The 17,490-nt window shown below is 46.3% G+C and overlaps 1 protein-coding gene across 4 annotated transcripts in view; it reads left to right on the top strand.

The window, feature by feature from the left end:
• PAX3 (paired box 3) overlaps nt 1-17,490 on the top strand; it is a gene marked incomplete at both ends in the record, with an annotated part of 94,203 nt that overhangs the window by 1,177 nt on the left and 75,536 nt on the right. For 2 of the 4 annotated variants that reach the window (XM_082841053.1, XM_082841051.1), the window contains 3 exons: nt 140-375; nt 1,726-1,855; nt 3,040-3,174. In XM_082841053.1, the coding sequence (XP_082697179.1) occupies nt 140-375; nt 1,726-1,855; nt 3,040-3,174 (501 nt within the window). Of the gene's footprint in view, nt 1-139; nt 376-1,725; nt 1,856-3,039; nt 3,518-17,490 lie in introns of those variants that run through there. The other 2 variants (XM_082841052.1, XM_082841054.1) reach the window with 2 other exon arrangements.

The raw sequence follows: 17,490 nt of genomic DNA, 5'->3' as shown, positions 1-17,490 counted from the left end.
TGGAGCAGTTTCAGTGTTGAGGCTGTAACATGGCGATGGGCCAGAGAAGTGAGAAATTAGGTGGGTTCATCTTTTGGGCTGCTCTCTGGTCTCCCGAAGTGACGGTCTGTGCGTCTCTCTCTTCGCCTTCTGCTCTCAGTGTCCACCCCCCTCGGCCAGGGCCGGGTCAACCAACTTGGCGGTGTATTTATCAACGGCAGGCCACTACCCAACCACATCCGTCACAAGATCGTGGAGATGGCCCACCACGGCATCCGGCCCTGTGTCATCTCCCGCCAGCTGCGTGTGTCCCACGGCTGCGTCTCTAAGATCCTGTGCAGATATCAGGAGACGGGCTCCATCCGTCCCGGCGCCATCGGTGGCAGCAAGCCCAAGGTGAGCGCGTGGTCCTGGCCCTGGAGGCCTCCTGCCTGCAGTGTCCCGAGTTAGGGAAGAATGGGCAGGGGGCAAGGACTGCCATCTGGGGCTTTCTGAGGAGTTTTTCCAAATCTGAGAAGGTGTGTGTGTGTTTGTGTGTGTGTGTGTGTGTGTGTATTGGGGGTTGAAGGGAAGTGGCTAGAGTGCTGTCTTAGCTGGCGCTCCTTGATGAATGCTAAGGAAAAACTCCAGCCTTTCTGCAAAGGTGGTAAGGCATTTGTTTTTTATGCCTCAGAGTCCTGGAATCCCCATCAAATTATTTTAATAGGCAAACACCCAAAGTGTGCAAGCTGTATGTGCCCACCTGTTGCTGGTTTATTCCCCAAGTATCATCCCAGCTCCCAGCCACTGCACTGCCTTTTCCAAAACTAATCCAAGGAGCCACTTTTGGCTTTTAATGGTTTCTCTCTCAACTCCCATCCCCAGTCGCCTCCAGTCCAAATTGTCTTCAAGGAGTCAAGCCAGGGTGATTTGTTTTCTTTGTAATGAGCCAATGACTTGGCTTTTAAAAGGTACTTTGGTGCTATCCTCAAATTATTTTGGTTCTCCTTAAAAAAGGAAAGAGAATCACACTGGCTACGGCTGAGTGGGAGGGGATTGTATACGGTCTGCCTTTTCTTCTGGATGTGGGGAAAATCCAATATAATTTTCTAGTTGCCACAGGGCAAAACCCAAAGGAGGGTTCTGGTAAACTGAAGACTTCCAGACAACCGCCTCTCCTCCTGCCATGCCAGCCCCCTTTGCAACCTCTCTAAGAATCTCTGGAAACTCTTTTTATTGGGAGAAAAAGAGTCAGTCTCTAAAATTATCCATATTTGCTATCCTCTCTAATTTTTAAAAAACCTGGATACTCACCTTTTGGATTTCATTTTGGTCTTCACCTTAGCTAAAATCTTGTGCTCCTTTGGAAAGGCCCAAGTCGCAGATCTAACTTGAGTTTTCTGCTACTCTTTCAAGCATTCCTTTTTTAGTTTCGTTTTCGTGTTGTTTCAGTGTAAGGGGTTGCCTTTCTTTATTTCCATGAATCAGAAAGTACACCCCTTCCCATATGTCATACCTCTTCTTATTTTAAGCCGATTGAGGGGCTGAGCTGGGGAGAAGAGTACACAGGCTGCTTCCGGGTGGGATGGTTTCCTCTCTGCCCCTTTCTAAAGTACACAGCCTCAGAGAGCAAGGGTCCTTTTGCTAAGCAGAGGGACCTTCCCAGGGGGCGCAAGAAGGAGCGTCCCTCCAGGCCCGAGGCGGTGCGGTCGCCACGTCTGGCCCAGAGGACTGGGTACCAACGCCTGCCTGCCTGTTCTCTTAAAGCAGGTGACAACGCCTGACGTGGAGAAGAAAATTGAGGAATACAAAAGAGAGAACCCAGGCATGTTCAGCTGGGAAATTCGAGACAAATTACTCAAGGACGCGGTCTGTGACCGAAACACCGTACCCTCAGGTACCAGGCTCATTAACGTCTTCCTGGGGCGAGGCGTCAGTCGCTATTATCCGGGCAGGCCATCTGAACCATCATCACCCCAATGATCGATCTGGGCGATCGGAAGACGGCCCCTCCCAGGGCTCTGAAATATTTACGAGCTAGACGTTTTTGGCGTTTTATGGAGGGAGTGATGAGCTGCTTGTCCTGGGGTTGAGAGACCGCCGCTGAGGGCTCCCCAAAGAGGATTTCTGTTGAAGAGGCAGGGCAGGAAACGCGAGGCGGAGGCCAAGCGTTTATTAATATTGATGTTCCCTTTTAAAGAGAAACAAATGTTTTGGTAATCCTAACCGAAGGGAGATGGGGCCGCGCCAACCGAGACTTCACCGTGCGCGCCAAGGAGGGGAGGCTTCGGCAACGGCCGGGATTTTTTCCCGAGAGTCCCAGGGCCCATCCGGCGCCCCCGGCGGCCAGGGGGAGGCGGAGGGAGAAGAGGGGCGAGCGCAGGCGAGGGCGAGGGCGCGCGGGTTTGTTTTTAATTAAAAGGAAACTCCCTTTTCCCCCCTGCGAGAACGAGATATTTCGGAGCATGGATTTGTTTACCAGACTGGAATCTGGAAAAAATAAATGGGAGAGAGTGCATTTTCTTTTGACTTTTACAATAGGAAACGATCCTGCAGTTGAAATTTAAACCCTTTATGGCCTCAAAAAAAAAAAAAAAAGAAAAGAAAAAAGAAAAAAGTTGAATTGCAGGGGACGGGTCCGCTCTGGTTCTTCCTGCCTTTACCGCGAACCGCGGGGCGCAATGCCTTCAGGTTGAGGCGGTGCAGTGTGGCTGGCGGGAGAAATCTCTTAGATTGGAGATCTAGAGACCCGTCTGTGGAGTCTAGGGAGGGAAACTTCATACTGGGGAGAGCGGACCGAGACCGCGGTTCCCGGCCCTAACCTGGAGGTGCGAGCTTTCCAGGCTCCCGGCTCGCTGTTCCTAGAGGCCGATTATGCGATGGGGGGTATGAGTGGGAGGGTGAGAGGGGGTGTAGAAGGACGAGGATGCCCAAAGACGCTGGAGGAGGCAGAAGCAAGCTGTTTAGGGCAGGCCTTCTAGGCCCCCCCACCCATACCCCGACTAGGGGCCGGGGGGGCCCCTTGCAGCGCGGCCCTGCACGTCTCAGTCGTAAGCGCCCCCTTCCTCCTTCCGCCCCCAGTGAGTTCCATCAGCCGCATCCTGAGGAGTAAATTCGGGAAAGGCGAGGAGGAGGAGGCCGACCTGGAAAGGAAGGAAGCGGAGGAGAGTGAGAAGAAGGCGAAACACAGCATCGACGGCATCCTGAGCGAACGAGGTAAGCGGCGGCCCGCTGGGCGGCGCCCTGGGGGCCGGCGCCTCCCCGGACTCCGCGCTCTGACGTTGGGGTCCTGAGGGCGGCGCGGCCCCGCTCGTGTCAAGGCCCTTTCTCGCTCATATCCCCTGCACCCGGGTAGGAGCGTTCAAGTGAAAGACCAGAGACGCACTTACAGTGAACACAAAAATCTTTTCTTTTCTTTTTTTTTTCTTCTATTTTTAAACCTTTTCTCCACACCACTCGCAGCCCCACGGAAGGCAGAACTGCAAATTGCAGTCTGGGTGCGGGGCCACCCAGCTGCCCTCTGGGGTACGGGACTGGGCGTCTCTGAGCTGTTGTGAGGCAGGGGGCAGTCCGTGAGCCTCCGGAGGTTAAAGGAACTTTTTCCGCCCTTAGGAAAGGCCCGGGTCTCCAAAGGGGTTTCGACATCAGAGGAGGGGGGCGCAGAGAGGGAGAGAGGGAGAGGGACGGGAACGAGGACAAGAGAGAGAGAGACTCAAAACTCTTTAAGGCAGTGGGGTCCGACCGCACTGATTGCCTTATAAATGTATATCTGTAAGTTGGCTGTTTTTTTGTTTGTTTTAAATCGGTTTTCAAATGCGGTAGGGTTTGAGCTGTGCGTGTCTGGGAAGTAAAACAAGCCTAAGCTCTGGGTTACAAACCGAGGGGGTCTGGGTTCTTGGGCTCGCAGTGCCGGCACCCTTTCTCTGCCCAGGGGTGCGGACCATTGTCTTCTTGTTGGCTGCGATCTGTCAGCCTCAAGAGGGAATCTCCCCCGCGGAGTCATAAGTGCAGCCGGCGGGTTGTCTTCAGACTCCAAAGGTACGCCCACTCCCACAAAAGAAAGCCAACCCCGTAGGAGTTGAACCTGGAAGGGTTCACGGCAGCAGGAGAGTCTCAGGAGTTTTGCGTCTCAGCACTTTTGGCCTTGGGGATGGTTGCACCTCCTCCAAAGCGCACAGGGCCGGGAGTTGCCCGATGCCCCCCTCCCCCATGCGCGGCCTTCCCTCGCCCGGGGCCGGGACTTCGCTGGGCCGAGTTGACTTTTGAGCTGCCCTAGAAGGGCAGGCGGCTCTCCAGGTGGGCTTGGAGCGATCGCCCACCTCGACCGGCTGGGCCCGAGCCCTCAGCCGGTGGCACCCAGGGTAGGGCTGTGGCTCAGGAGAGTGGCCGCTTCTTTTACCTCCATTGCTCCACCCCGGGGCGCACCGCTGGCCCTCCGGAGCGGCAGCTTTGCAAATCAATACAAACTCTGTACACAACCTCGAAGGGACCCAGATTTCAATGTCATGTATCCGAACCACAGATTTCAGCGATAAACAGGTGCCTAGATGCCCCGGCGCACACAGACAATCAAGAGAAAACACCAAAACCCACGGCAGGTTGGGCAGGGGAGATACATGTGCTGTTGCTGCCCTCCTTCTAAAGCAGGGGCCTCACATGGACTCAGTTTAAGCCCTTCCTTTTGGAGGGGTGCGTTTCTGCCCTGGTCTCTGAGAAGAGACCGCAGCTTTTATTCTGGGTCCAGATGCATCACGGAGGTGCTGGGGAGGGAGGAAGGCGAGAAACCAGCCAACCCCAAACCTAACGGGCCCCTGCAGGCAGCGGGGCAATGAGCCCAGAGGGTAGGAGAGGCTTGGGAAGGGGGGGGTGAAGGGTGGCAAGGCTTTGCTACTTGTTGCTGGTGGCGTCCGCTCCGCAGCTCGACAGCTCCCTCGCAGCACCGGCAACCGAGGCCCAGGAGACAAAACGCCCCAAATGAGCTGGTCAAACATTTGTACAACTTTTCCAGCTTTTACAAAGCAGGCCTTCTCTACACAATCTACACTTGGAGATGAACTTGGGAGACAAAGCCTGGAGAGTCCATTGAAACTCACACTTTAGCTCGGCCCAGACAAAGCTCCGGCCCGCAGCAGCTTGATGTGAACAAAGGAAGGCAACCTTTTTATAATTCAAGGAGAAAAGAAGAGAAAACAGCCCCACAAAGGCCCGAGAATAGACATTATGGGCTTGCAATGAGGGATGAATTATTCAATGAGCCCCAATAGCTGCTGCGCCAGGAAGTTTTATGGACTTTCCAGCGTGGAGAAAGTGGCCATTTCACCTACAAAATGTTTCTAGTCTTTTGGGCCGTCTAGCTGGGCCCGCCGCCATTCAAGGGCAATTGCTACCATTTTCAAAATCAGAGTATTCTCCCCAGAGGGGGCTGAACCGTTGAAAACACACACACACACACACCTCAGGGGCTGAAGTCTAATTTAATTTGGGGCTGTCAGGGAAGATGCAGTGTCAGTCACTTCAGTGCCTCTAGCTCCCTTTCCAGATGAGCCCTGGAGGACAAGAGGGGCCCAGAGAAGGACAGAGTGGACTGTAGTTTGAAGGAAAGTTTAGAAACCTCAAAAAAAAAATAAAATTCCCTCTGTCCTTTGGGCTGCAAAAGTCCCAGGCTGCCCCGCTTGGAAAATAGACTGAATGTTGATAAACGGCTCTGAGCTCCCAGGCCGGGCAGGAGGAGCCCGGCTGAGGAGGGACGTTTAGGTGTCATGATCAGGGCGGCTCGCTCTCTCTGGAGGTTCCAGCTTCCTTTCCGGCCTGCCGGATGTTTCTGAGACTGGCTTTCCCGAGTACCTCTCTCTACTTGTCAGAGACTGGGACACAGGGAAAGAGGTACCCTGAAAGAGGTCAGAACGGCCCTTGTTTTTCTCTGCAGGGTCTTGTCCTTTCTTCTGGATGGCCTCTTTCACCTTCCCAACTTTGCCGTGTCCCTCGCCCAATGCAAGAGCAGCGCTTCGGGTCGACGCGGGGCGCTCAGGCCCGTGCGCCCTAGGCGCGCAATAGACGCTGTGCGCCACTTCTGGATCTTTGCTTCCAGCTCTTTTGCCAGGGTGGCAGGAGAGGGTAGGGCAGCCAGGAACATCCCCCAGCACCCTCCTCATCTCCTCACACCCCCACCCCCCTCCCCACACACCATTCCTCTCCCCAAGAGTCGAGCAGGCGCAGCGGTAGGAACCTAGCCCCGGTCGCAGCAACTGGGGCTGTGGGCACTGCCCGCGCTGCGGCCACTCAATAGGCGTCTCTGTTCCTCCCCCGGCGCTGCGGAGCTGGCCCGCGGGCGCCGCCACAATGGGCCGGCCCCCACTCCTGCGCCCTGCGCCAAAGCGCCGCGCCGCCCCCTCCCCTGAGCTCCGGCCGGCTCGAAGCTTAGCTCGCCGGGCTGCAGCCGACTCAATTGCCTCCTTTATGTCCTTCTCACTTTCATCTAGACACAGCCCGCCTCCCCCGCCCTCTTCTTCTCCTCTTTTTTCCCCCTTCCTTGCCTGAGGCTCACATTAGTGAAATTTCTGCAACCTCCCCCATTTTTTTCCTTATTTTAAAGAAAGCCCTTAACACAAAAGCAGTGACTAATCAATAGAAACTGCTCCTTCATCAACTCCTCCTCCAGCGGCAGCAGCAGCAGGGTGACGCTTTTCCTGTTTGTGAGTTTTGGGAAACATTTTTGCTTTGTGCCGTAATGGAATTAGAGCACAGATGAGGACTGTAAATGGACACGCGACTGCAAGACTTTCGCTTAAATATTTAGATGCAAAGTTACAATTACTGACTTGTTGCTGCGGCTTTGAAGTGGCAGCTCGGGAGTGCAGGGGGAGAGAGGCCAGATTGCCAAATTGATGTTTTGATTGGGGCTGGAGATACACTTTCATAGGACTTTACCCCTTTTAAGAATCACCAGTGAGCGTGGGAGCTTTGCAACAATTTCAAAGATTGAGCCAAGAGACCCCAAGCATAGGTAGGTTGGAGCTTACCCTCCTTTTTTTTTTTTTTTTAACGCTCCCTTTCAATTTGATGTTTTTGAAAAACAGTGCTTTTTTTCTTTTTTTAATTTGAGAAAGTGAAGGTGACAAAAGTTTTGCTTGAGTTTGTAAACTTAGGAGCTTTTCTAAAATTAACGAGGACATCAACTTTTCAGCGGGACATAAGATAAAGCAATTAAAAACGTACAGAAGTTTTAAAAGTCCTGGAACTATTTCGTTTCCAGTGGAATCATGAAAAGAACATTTTATCATTAACTGGAGTGCTACTGACATCGAGGGGAGCGGAAGGCCGTTTCTTCCCTCACCCGCCCTCCCCCCCGGACCCCCCCAGCCTTCAAGTTAGCAGGGAAGGACGTTTTGGCGCGAGGCAAAGGGCGGGGGGGGGGGGGCGGGCGGGGAACAGGCGGGGGCGGGGGAGGGAGGAACTTTCCCACAGATTAAAATCACGGGCTATAAGATCTTAGGTTTGTGGCATCGGAACCTTTATTAAAGTGGACGGCCCACTCTCCGAGTCCATTTGTCAGAATCACGAATTTGACCCCAATGTCGTCTCTGGTCTTTGGGGTAAATTTCATGTTATCTGAAGCCCTTACAATACTCAACAAGGAAATATCACCCGTTTAGAAATGTATTGGAAATATCAAAACTTGAATTAAATTAAAACACCTCGCTGTGTTCTTTTCAAGGAGATAACGGTAACGACTTTCCTGTTGGCCCGATTTGAAAGGAAAGACCCGAGTTCGGATCGTGGTTTTATTTTTCGAGGGTTTGTTCTGTTTGGTTGACTGCTGTGGGCTCATGTTCTAGCCTTATTGAAAACATGCAGATTTTCTAACTAATGCTTGAAATTGTATGTTTATTTTGAAGTTTGATTTGCTTGTTGATAGCACCGGAGCGGGGACGTAGGGGCTTCACGTGGGTAATAATTACTGAAGGGTCATTTAAGAGTCCCCAGGGCTGTGCAGTAAAAGCCATCGGCGCGGTGAGGTGGAACCAGCAAGTGCGCGTCAGTTCAGGGAGTGGAATATGCGGAAATTAATCAGGTGAATACGAGCGTTGCCACCGAACTCAGGTTCAACATTCATGAATACATATATTTTAAGGGGAAAAAAATTCCTTCCTAACTATGAGGTTATATGCTCACATTGTACGTAAATAAGTAGCCAATGAATATTAAAAGCCTCAACAGCAGGAATAAACAGTGAGAGAGTTTGGCCAGGGCTGGGGCAGAGAAGGTTGGTTCAGTTCGGTGGAGTCCTATGGCAGGTAACTTATTTATGTGGGTAAATAAAGATTAAAGAACCATTAAGAATGTACATATATAACTAACAAGACAGTAAAAGGCAATTAAGCAGTCAGTTTAATGCCTTATCTCACTGGCTGCTCTGGGGTTGTTTTACAACTAGGAATTAAAATCTGAAAAGGAAGTTTTCAGCAGCTCTGGCCAAATATTGATTAAGTAGCTGTTTGTTGATACCATTGTTACGCATTAAAAGGCCGGGATCCCGGCCTCTCAGTGGCCATCTTCCATTGTGAGGGATTCTTAACCACTGAGATCAAAGCGGGATCATTTCAACTTATCTGTCTTGGAAAATCCTTCTTTTCCTCTGAAACCTCTAAGGAGGATTGACTGAATTCTCTTTAAGAAATAGGAACCGAAACCAGTTACGTGTCCTAAGTTTGCAGAGAAGAGATTCATGGGGTGTTTTTAATTATCCTATGGTGATTTCTTGTTTAGAACTGAGGCTAAGATGGTGAACTTATCATCAAATAAGTTCTCGTTTGGGGGAGGTGACGAGAGGCATGGAAGCTAAGATCCTGAATGTCACTAAATTTCTAAATATGGAAGTTTTACTGAAGTTACCTGCCAAGCTGGAATGACGTAAAGACAAGATGTCAGAGTTTTGTGTAAAACTAGCTGGAGAACAATTAAATACACAGGAAACTGGGAGTTAGATTGACTGCATTTCTCTGCATATGTTTTCACAATTTTTGTGTTTATGGATGGTTAGATGAGTCCCATGTATATTTTTAAACCTCCTACAATGTAGGAGCAGATATGTGTTTGTGTGTATAGTTAAAGTTTATTTATAAGTCGGTCACTATGAGTTATGTTGGCAGTAAACTATACCCAGTTGCGCGCACACACACACACACACACAAGGATTTATTTCTCCTGTAGGTTACACTTTCTAGAGTCATGAGAATTTGAGGTAACAGCACAGCTTACCAATTCATATTCAGCACTGCTGTTGAATGCTAGGAAAAATATTTCTTTGAATAATTTTATGACTTTTTTGGCTGTTGATTTTTCGATGAACTGTTAGGCTTTTTTTGTTTTGTTTAAGAGTTCAATATATTTGGATAGATTTTTCTTTTATTATGAGAGCTAAAATGCATGCAAAGACTCTTTTGGAAATACCATCTCTGTGCTTAATTTGCAAATTCCAACAAGTCACTCTGAGGTTGTGAAATTTATGCCAGATTCAGTTTTGAATATTCAACTGAGCATCATAGATCTGCCTGTGTGCGGGATTTTCTGAATCCCTTTCTCTGTGTTCATTTCACTACTAAATAACTGTGCTTAGGGTTTTGTTTTTATTTCATTTATTTTATTTTACTCTTATTCACTCTTTTTTATATAAATTTATTTATTTTATGTATTTATTTTTGGCTGCATTGGGTCTTCTCTGCTGTGCACGGGCTTTCTCTAGTTGCGGCCAGCGGGGGCTACTCTTCGTCGCGGTGCGCGGGCTTCTCACTGCCGCGGCTTCTCTTGTTGCAGAGCACGGGCTCTAGGCACGCGGGGTTCAGTAGTTGCGGCACGTGGGCTCAGTAGTTGTGGCTCGCGGGCTCTAGAGCGCAGGCTCAGTAGTTGTGGCGCACGGGCTTATTTGCTCCGCGGCATGTGGGATCTTCCTGGACCAGGGTTTGAACCCGTGTCCCCTGCATTGGCAGGCGGATTCTTAACCCCTGCGCCACCAGGCAAGTCCCCTTATTCACTCTTGAACAAGATGAATCTTGACATACAGAGTCAGAATCATTAGTGGGTATTTTCTAACATTTTGTATTATAATCTCCCAATTAGTTAATAATCTATGTGTGCTCAAATGTCCTTTGAAATAGTCCCAGTCATTGCAGTGTGGGACAACTGCCTGAAACAGATTAAGCTGGAAGTGAGTCAGTGCAGATCTATTATGACTACCTTGCCCTGGGTCCAGATGCAGTGCTAGAGAGTTCTTTGCTGCATTTTCCATGTATATGTATATTTCATGTTTCATTTACATGTGGAGTTAAAGTGACTTTCCCCCCTTAGATATCAGGCTATGTATTCATATACTGCCAGGGGGACAGCAGAGTCATACTCTGAGTGGGGTCTGATGTCAGTACCAAGGCAGAATTACTGACTCAATAACGGGCTATGTCAATTATATTTCAATAAGGCTGGAAAAAATAAATACTTGATATTATTGTTAAAAAAAAAAAAAGAAGCACGGGCTGCCTCAGTGGGGAACTGTGATCAGAGAAAGTGAAAAGGAGTTTCAGAAGTTGCCACTCTCTTGGAAGATGCACACCAAAGTGAGAACAGAGGACCATCCTCTGCTCCGTTGGGAAAGGTTTTCTCACCCCGTTCATGCCAGTCTTGGGTAGAGAGTGGCACAGCTCAGCTTTCAGCTCTATCTTGCAGTGTTGGGACAAATGCTGAGCTCCAACGGTGTTGAACTTTTGCTGGAATCGGGACGTCTCTCCTTTTAGAAAGCTTCCCCCACATTTCTGTGATGGTCTCAAAGGAATAGAATATATGTACTTTCCAGTTTGTAACTGGAAAATGAGCAGTTATCGAAATGGCCGTTAACGTTATAAAACGTTTATTTAAGAGAGATGAGTTAGAAGCTTCACCATTGTCAAAGGGAGCTATGAAAACCGTGGAAAATAGTTGTTGAAGACACTTGAGCAGTAAAAGGCCTTATGAATTCGTATCTTCAATGTCTGTTTTCCTTCCTTCCTGATAAAAACTGAGAAGAGACTAACAGATAATTTCTGCCCTGGAAATGGCCACTTTTCTTTAAAGAAGTAGTTGTATTTTAATAAAGAACAATGGTGTAACATTTCAAATTTGATTTGGTGCACACTTCTCCTGGAAAAAAAAATCCTGAGAAAGAGTTTTACCTTGCACATTGCATATAACGAAGTTCGTAGCATTTACATTTTAGCTGCAGGATTTTAAGTTGAAAAAATCCCAAACAACAAAGAACCCCTTCTCTTTGCAGTGAAGCAACTCAATCAAAGTAAGTAGTCTGAGTTTTTATGTCCGCCTTCTTACTGCAGTGATTGGGAAATGAATCTTCCCCAGTAATACAAACTAGAACTCATGACAGGCAATAACAAACTAGCCATATATTTGTCTCCTTAAACCCATTTAGTGATTTGATTTTTATGTATTTTTATTTGGCCAGCTTTACTGTATCTACAATAGCATATTAATATAAACTCTTGATTCGAGGAACAATTTCCCGCTCATTCTGGATCCGATTCCATTGGATTCTATTTTAAAATAGCTGATCAAAATGCTTTGTGACAAGGATGGGAGACTCTTCTTGGCTGACTAACATAGGATTGAGGGAGAGGAAATACCACTGATTTTCAGCATTAAAAATTTCCAGGATCATATTGAGAATTCAAATAGTATAGTTTTAAGGAGGCTTAAATGTAAATTTTAAAAAAATTTATAATCAGATGGTAGGCATATTTCTGGAAACAACTACAGAATTAAATGTACTTGGCTTTATGTCATTACATGCAAACAATAAGTAAGTTAGGGTAGAATAGCTCAGAAAGGAAAGCTAATGGCTGTGTGCAATTTATCTAGCAACATGGAGTTGGTTTTTGTATACTTTCATAGTCAATACTTGTATGGTCACGTACAAATTTACATTTTTAACAGAAAGTCTACTTTTGTAGGCTTGTGATTTTTATAGGTACACAGATAAACTAAGAGTACAGCCACTATACCCCTCTTATCTTTTTTTTTTTTTTTGGCAAACCCTAATATAGGCATTAACTTAATTAGGCATTGTCTGGGGGTATTAACATCATTTTTGTTTCCTTTATAGGGTCTATCTTCTTTTTGAAAAAAATCTTGTTTTTAAACAATTATAGACTCATAGAGTCTGTCTTCAAACACATATTTTAAAATTCTTCCAGTATTCAAACATATTATCAAGATTAAGAAAATCTTGGCCACAGGGTGTGTGTGTGTGTGTGTGTCTCCCAATTACCATGGTTGAGCTTAACCTGAACTAAAGAAAATTAATTGGTCCAATTCATTTTATTATAAGAAAAGCAACAGGTTCCTTCTTTATGAATCCCCACTTGGCTGGTTTCCTGACTGAAGTTCACTAATACAAATGAATGTTTCTTGTCTGACTTAAACACACCCCAAAGTCCTTTTTCATGTCTTTGCTTGCCTTATAAGAGCATAGCACCCAAGGTAAAAGTAGTCTGTCTTGCATCACTGATTTTGCTCTAAAATTGAGAACAGCACATTTTGGGTGTGAGCCCCTTGAGTGCTGATGTCTGGTAAGATGGGAGCACATTATACCAATTTCCCAGGGTGATATGAGAATAAAATGAGAAGATGCAAGTTATGTGCAAGTTACACCTATCTCACAGGAAAACTCAAAATCTTGTGTGGAAAAAAGCCCTCTGAACATGCAGAAAGTGACTAGCCTACTGGCAGATGGGCTCTGCCCAAGGGCAAATAAAAGCTTAATTCAGGCTTAGGAGCAACAATGAAGACCAACACACATACATGCACACACCAAAAAATTTACTTTCACTGATTCCAGAAAATTGAGTTGATAAGAAACTCTTTAATGTAATAGACTATATTGATTTAATAGTTTGAAAAATAATAAAATTTGAAAACCATTTGCTGAGATGTCAAAAGATATTTCTTAATTACTTTTTCTCCCGTTCTGTAGTTTACTTTTCTCTCTTAGACTAACTTGGCTGTTTAAAACTCTTCCAAATCAAACTTTGTTTTGTTTGTGTATTTGCACAAGATTTTTTTCCTCCGCTGGACTGACAAATAAGTTGCTTTTTGAAAATGGATCTCACACATGCGTTCTTATTCCTGAAATCCTGGTGCAATCCTTCATTTTGTGGAATTGTGTTTGTGTAATTTCTCATTGCGTCCCTTCTCCAGCCTGCTTCCTTGTTCTTAAATATCTTTATGGCTCCGCACGTGATATCGTGTGCATTCTTCTTTCTTTCTGCATGATTCTTCTTAATCCCTCTCCTTTAAAATTGGAGTTCAGAAATATTAAGGAAACTTTCCAAAATAGCGTTTGTTAAGCTGGAGGATACATTTCAATGACCTCTCTATTCAGTTTCCCTCTCTATCCAGCCCCCAAAGCTTGGGACTTTTGTATGAGTAGGGTGCAATGCGAGGGTAAAAAGAAAGTAGCCTGGCTTGTAAGACTTGCGGGGGGCTGGAGAGCTCCTGCCCTGTGGTTCTCCTGCTGGAGTGCAGCCACTGGAGAGAAGGAAGGTTGTTTTCTTATCCCTGCATGCACTGGGCTGACCTGTCTCTGAAATAGGTCAGGCTGGGGCACCGCCAGTTTACGCAGCTGTCACGGCTTAGGCGTCTCAGCGGGCAGCCCGGCTCCTTGGCCGGTCGACCCCCAGTGAATTGATAAAAATTCGCTGGTGAGCCCTGGGCCTTCCTTCTGGACTGTGCTAGCCCCCTGAAGGCTTTTAGAGGCAAGGGGACTCCTGGATTATGGGGGCCAACTCTTAGCCTAAAAAACGAAAGCGTTCTTTGATTCCGAGGATTGCCCTCACGTCCACCCCCTCAAGTGAAAAATACATGTGTTGTCAGATTGTATTTTTAAATCATATTTATTTTTGACCAGGTAAAACCTACACTCTGTACATAATTCAAAATATAGAAAAGAGCGTACAGTGACAAGTCTTCTTCCCACTCAGGACCCTCAGTATCTTGGCTGTCTTTCTAGAGAGTCTGCATAAACAAGCAATTGTATTTCTCTCTTAAAAATATTCTCTCCTCTTTGTTTGCACAAATGGTAGCCCACTGCAGAAACTGTTCTGCGCTTTGCTTTTTTTTTTTCCACCTTAGAATATATCTCTGCAATCACTCCTCATCAGACTGAGGGTCTCCTCAGCCTGTTTATATAGCTGCATAGTATTCCATCCTATTGGCAAGCGATGATTTACTTAACAGCATTTAGAGTGTTTCCAATCCAACAGCACCATTTGGCACATGTGTGACTTTATTTGTAAAATAATTCCTCTGTGGTAGAGACAAAGGGAACGGCATTTGTGATTTTGATAGCTTTGGTGGAATTTGGGTTCTGCATTGAGAACAAATGGTGAAGGAATGCTCACTAAACATGGAGTGTGTGTGTGTTTGCCTGTGGCCACTTGTACAAGAAAAAAGAGACACTTCCTTCTACCACTGTACGTAGGTAGGAGCATAGGTTTTGAAATTTCTGCTTAGGAAATTCCTCCAATATTTTGATATTTCTCCAAATGTAACATTCTCTAAATCCAAGGAAAGCTTTTTGCTTTGACTTATTGGTTCCCCTTTTTATTCTTTTTTTCTTATCTACTATTTATTTCACTTCACCTCCATCAAAAATGGTACACTTATGTTAAGCATTCTTATTTTTCTTTCTGCGCTGGAAAAATTATGGATAGTTTGTAGAACAATTCAGAGACAACTTATTCTGATTGTTTAGTTACAAAAGAGAAATTGTCTTTCAGGGTTACCAAATTAGGTTTGAACTAGTAGGAAAGCAGATTATGTCTAATAAAACATGGTCTTGTATTTCTAATATTTGAAAAGTGCTGGCCTGATTCTCTAGGGGTTTCTTGAGTTTGGTAAATGTTAGTTTTTGATTTTATGAACTTTTAAGGGGTATGTATCCATTCCCTTCTAGGCACAGAAGACTTTTTATGTCTTTGCACGTAGCTTGCCTCCCTCAGATCATTTCAGCCCATTTTCCTTAAATCTGGTGCTCAGGAATTTAGTTGTTGATGCTGCTGAGTACCTGGCTTCCCTAAGCTGGAAGTTCAAGTCTGTGGAATGAACCAGAAAGAACTGGGCTCCAACTAGATGAGAAAACAACACTCTCCAAAGCCTCCTGAGAAAACTGGAGATGTGAACACCAATACACACGCACACACACACACACACACACATACATACATACATATATATATATATATATTTTTTTTTTTTTTTTTGAGGTACGCGGGCCTCTCACTGTTGCGGCCTCTTCCGTTGTGGAGCACGGGCTCCGGACATGCAGGCTCAGCGGCCATGGCTCACGGGCCCAGCCGCTCCGCGGCGTGTGGGATCCTCCCAGATCAGGGCATGAACCCGTGTCCCCTGCATCGGCAGGCGGACTCTCAACCACTGCACCACCAGGGCAGCCCACCAATACATATTTTAAAGTCAGTATTTCAAGTCATTCCTTCTTAGGACTGGGCCTTTTGGAAACAGGAGAACAAGTTAGGGGCTAGGGATTTATTTTTGAAAATCAAAATCTTGATTCTTTTTTTTCAAAATAACAGGAAAACAAAAACAAGTCTTCTTTCTTGACTGTTCCTGCAGCCAGCCCCACAGCATGTAGCACTATTCAGCCAGACACAAGGCAGGAAGGTGTGTTTTCCTAATGCTAGAAGTTTTGTCTGTGCTTCGATAGAAACAGCCAGCTGGGAACCCTGGTTCTCTTTCTGTTTCCCCTCTGACTGCCTTACGGAACTCCAGAGGAGTCAGTGGGGATGTAAACAGGCCTGGCATTTAGAGCATCTGCAAAGAGCTGAGAAGAATGAAAAGCAGCTTTTTTTTCCCCCTCTCCTGGCTCTGTGCATAATTTGGATTGAATCAGGCCCATAATTTGTGACATCTGATTACTACCTGCAAAAGTATGCAGCTCTCCACGTAGGAAGGAGGGTCTTGGGAGGATTAATCCCAATGAGGAAGATTGTGATTTGTCAGGTTGCTGTGAGGTTCTCAACAGAAATTTCGACCACATAAAATCAGTGGTTTTCAGGTCCACATCAGCAGAACAACCACTCTTTAGATTCTCAACACATCCTCACATTGTTCTCATCACACAGGTGAAGGAGGAAGCAGGCTGAGGCGTTCTCTGGGGAACTGGCTCAGAGTCAGGGAGCAGGGGTTCCGGTGGGAGAGCTGCCCCTTCTCTTCTGATTTTTAGATTTGTAACTTTTTAAAATAAAAAGAGACCCATGAATTCATCTGGGGAAACACTTCAACTTTCCGTTGTATGATTCCCAAGTGAATGGGATCTCAGTGTCTGGAATTATTGGTTATATGTTGGAAATTTTTAAGACATAAAATCCTCTCAGACCATTTCTAAAGGGGGCTGGGAGTCCATTTCAGGAGGTCGAGCGAATAAACTGGGTCTCCTCACAGAGCATCCAGGGAACCTGCAATATGCCAGGGCAGAATATGATTTGGGAAGCTCTCCAGGGTGGAAACTTTCCAGGTGGTCGATTTGCTTGACTTTTACGCAGATGGGACACATCGGCACTTGTACGCATGCAAGACACTTTTATCAGAGGGCAGTAGAAAGGCAACTTCTATAGCTTCTTCCCAGAAGCCAATGTCTGCTTGTGGTCACTGGCCCTGCCAAGCTCTGAATACTGCTGAATTTTTGTCTGAAAGAAGAAGGCAAACGGAGCACTAAATTCCCATTTAGCAACAGGTTAGAAACTACAAGGAGCCTGGCTTAAGAGTGCAGGGGCAAGAGGGGTGCCTGGGTCGTGGAATGTCCCCCATTCTACAGGGAATCAGCTCCAGGTAGAAGGCCAGGGTGCAAACTTAAGGCCTGGCTTGTTTTGAATTAGCTTCCGGGCTTTTGTCAGTGAACTTTTTGGGCCTCAACTTCTGTCTGTCTTCTTCCTGCCTGTGGAAAGTGTCAGCTAGGGTTTCTCGGGGCGTCCTGAGTACAAAGCCAGCTGGGGGCTGGGAAGGCCACCTCATCTCGTTTTCATCAGAGGCTCAAGAAGTGGGTGTGGAGACAAACAGATCTTGTGTAGGTCAGGTACTCATTCCTTGGCACAGCTGTGTGTCAAGTGGTTTGTCCTTTTTAGACAAATTGAAACCAATGGCCACTATACAGGCTTGCCTTCCCGGTGGAGTACTAGCACATACCTGGGGCAGATAAGGAGGGCAACACTCTCCTTACCACAAAATACAAATGACATAGAGAGCCGAATTTGGTCTGAATCTTTGCTGGCTGGCGAACTTTCATCGTTTTATTGAATTACTATAATTTAATGTTACTTGTTTAAAGTAATGATTTTTTCCCCTGAAATGAATCCTTTTTACTTATTTATTTTTAAAATTGAAAGCTCAAATTAAATTCATTAGGGAAGACAATGATTATCTTTCACATCGATATTTCTGGTACTTGGAAAATCCTTTTGGAAAAACTTTAGGAGACGG

This window comes from Leucopleurus acutus, assembly GCF_964270905.1.
Source record: "Leucopleurus acutus genome assembly, chromosome: 6".
In the NCBI taxonomy this organism is placed as follows: Eukaryota; Metazoa; Chordata; class Mammalia; order Artiodactyla; family Delphinidae; genus Leucopleurus; species Leucopleurus acutus.
Note: the sequence above shows the minus strand (reverse complement) of the source record. Positions and strands in the feature narration are given on the sequence as shown.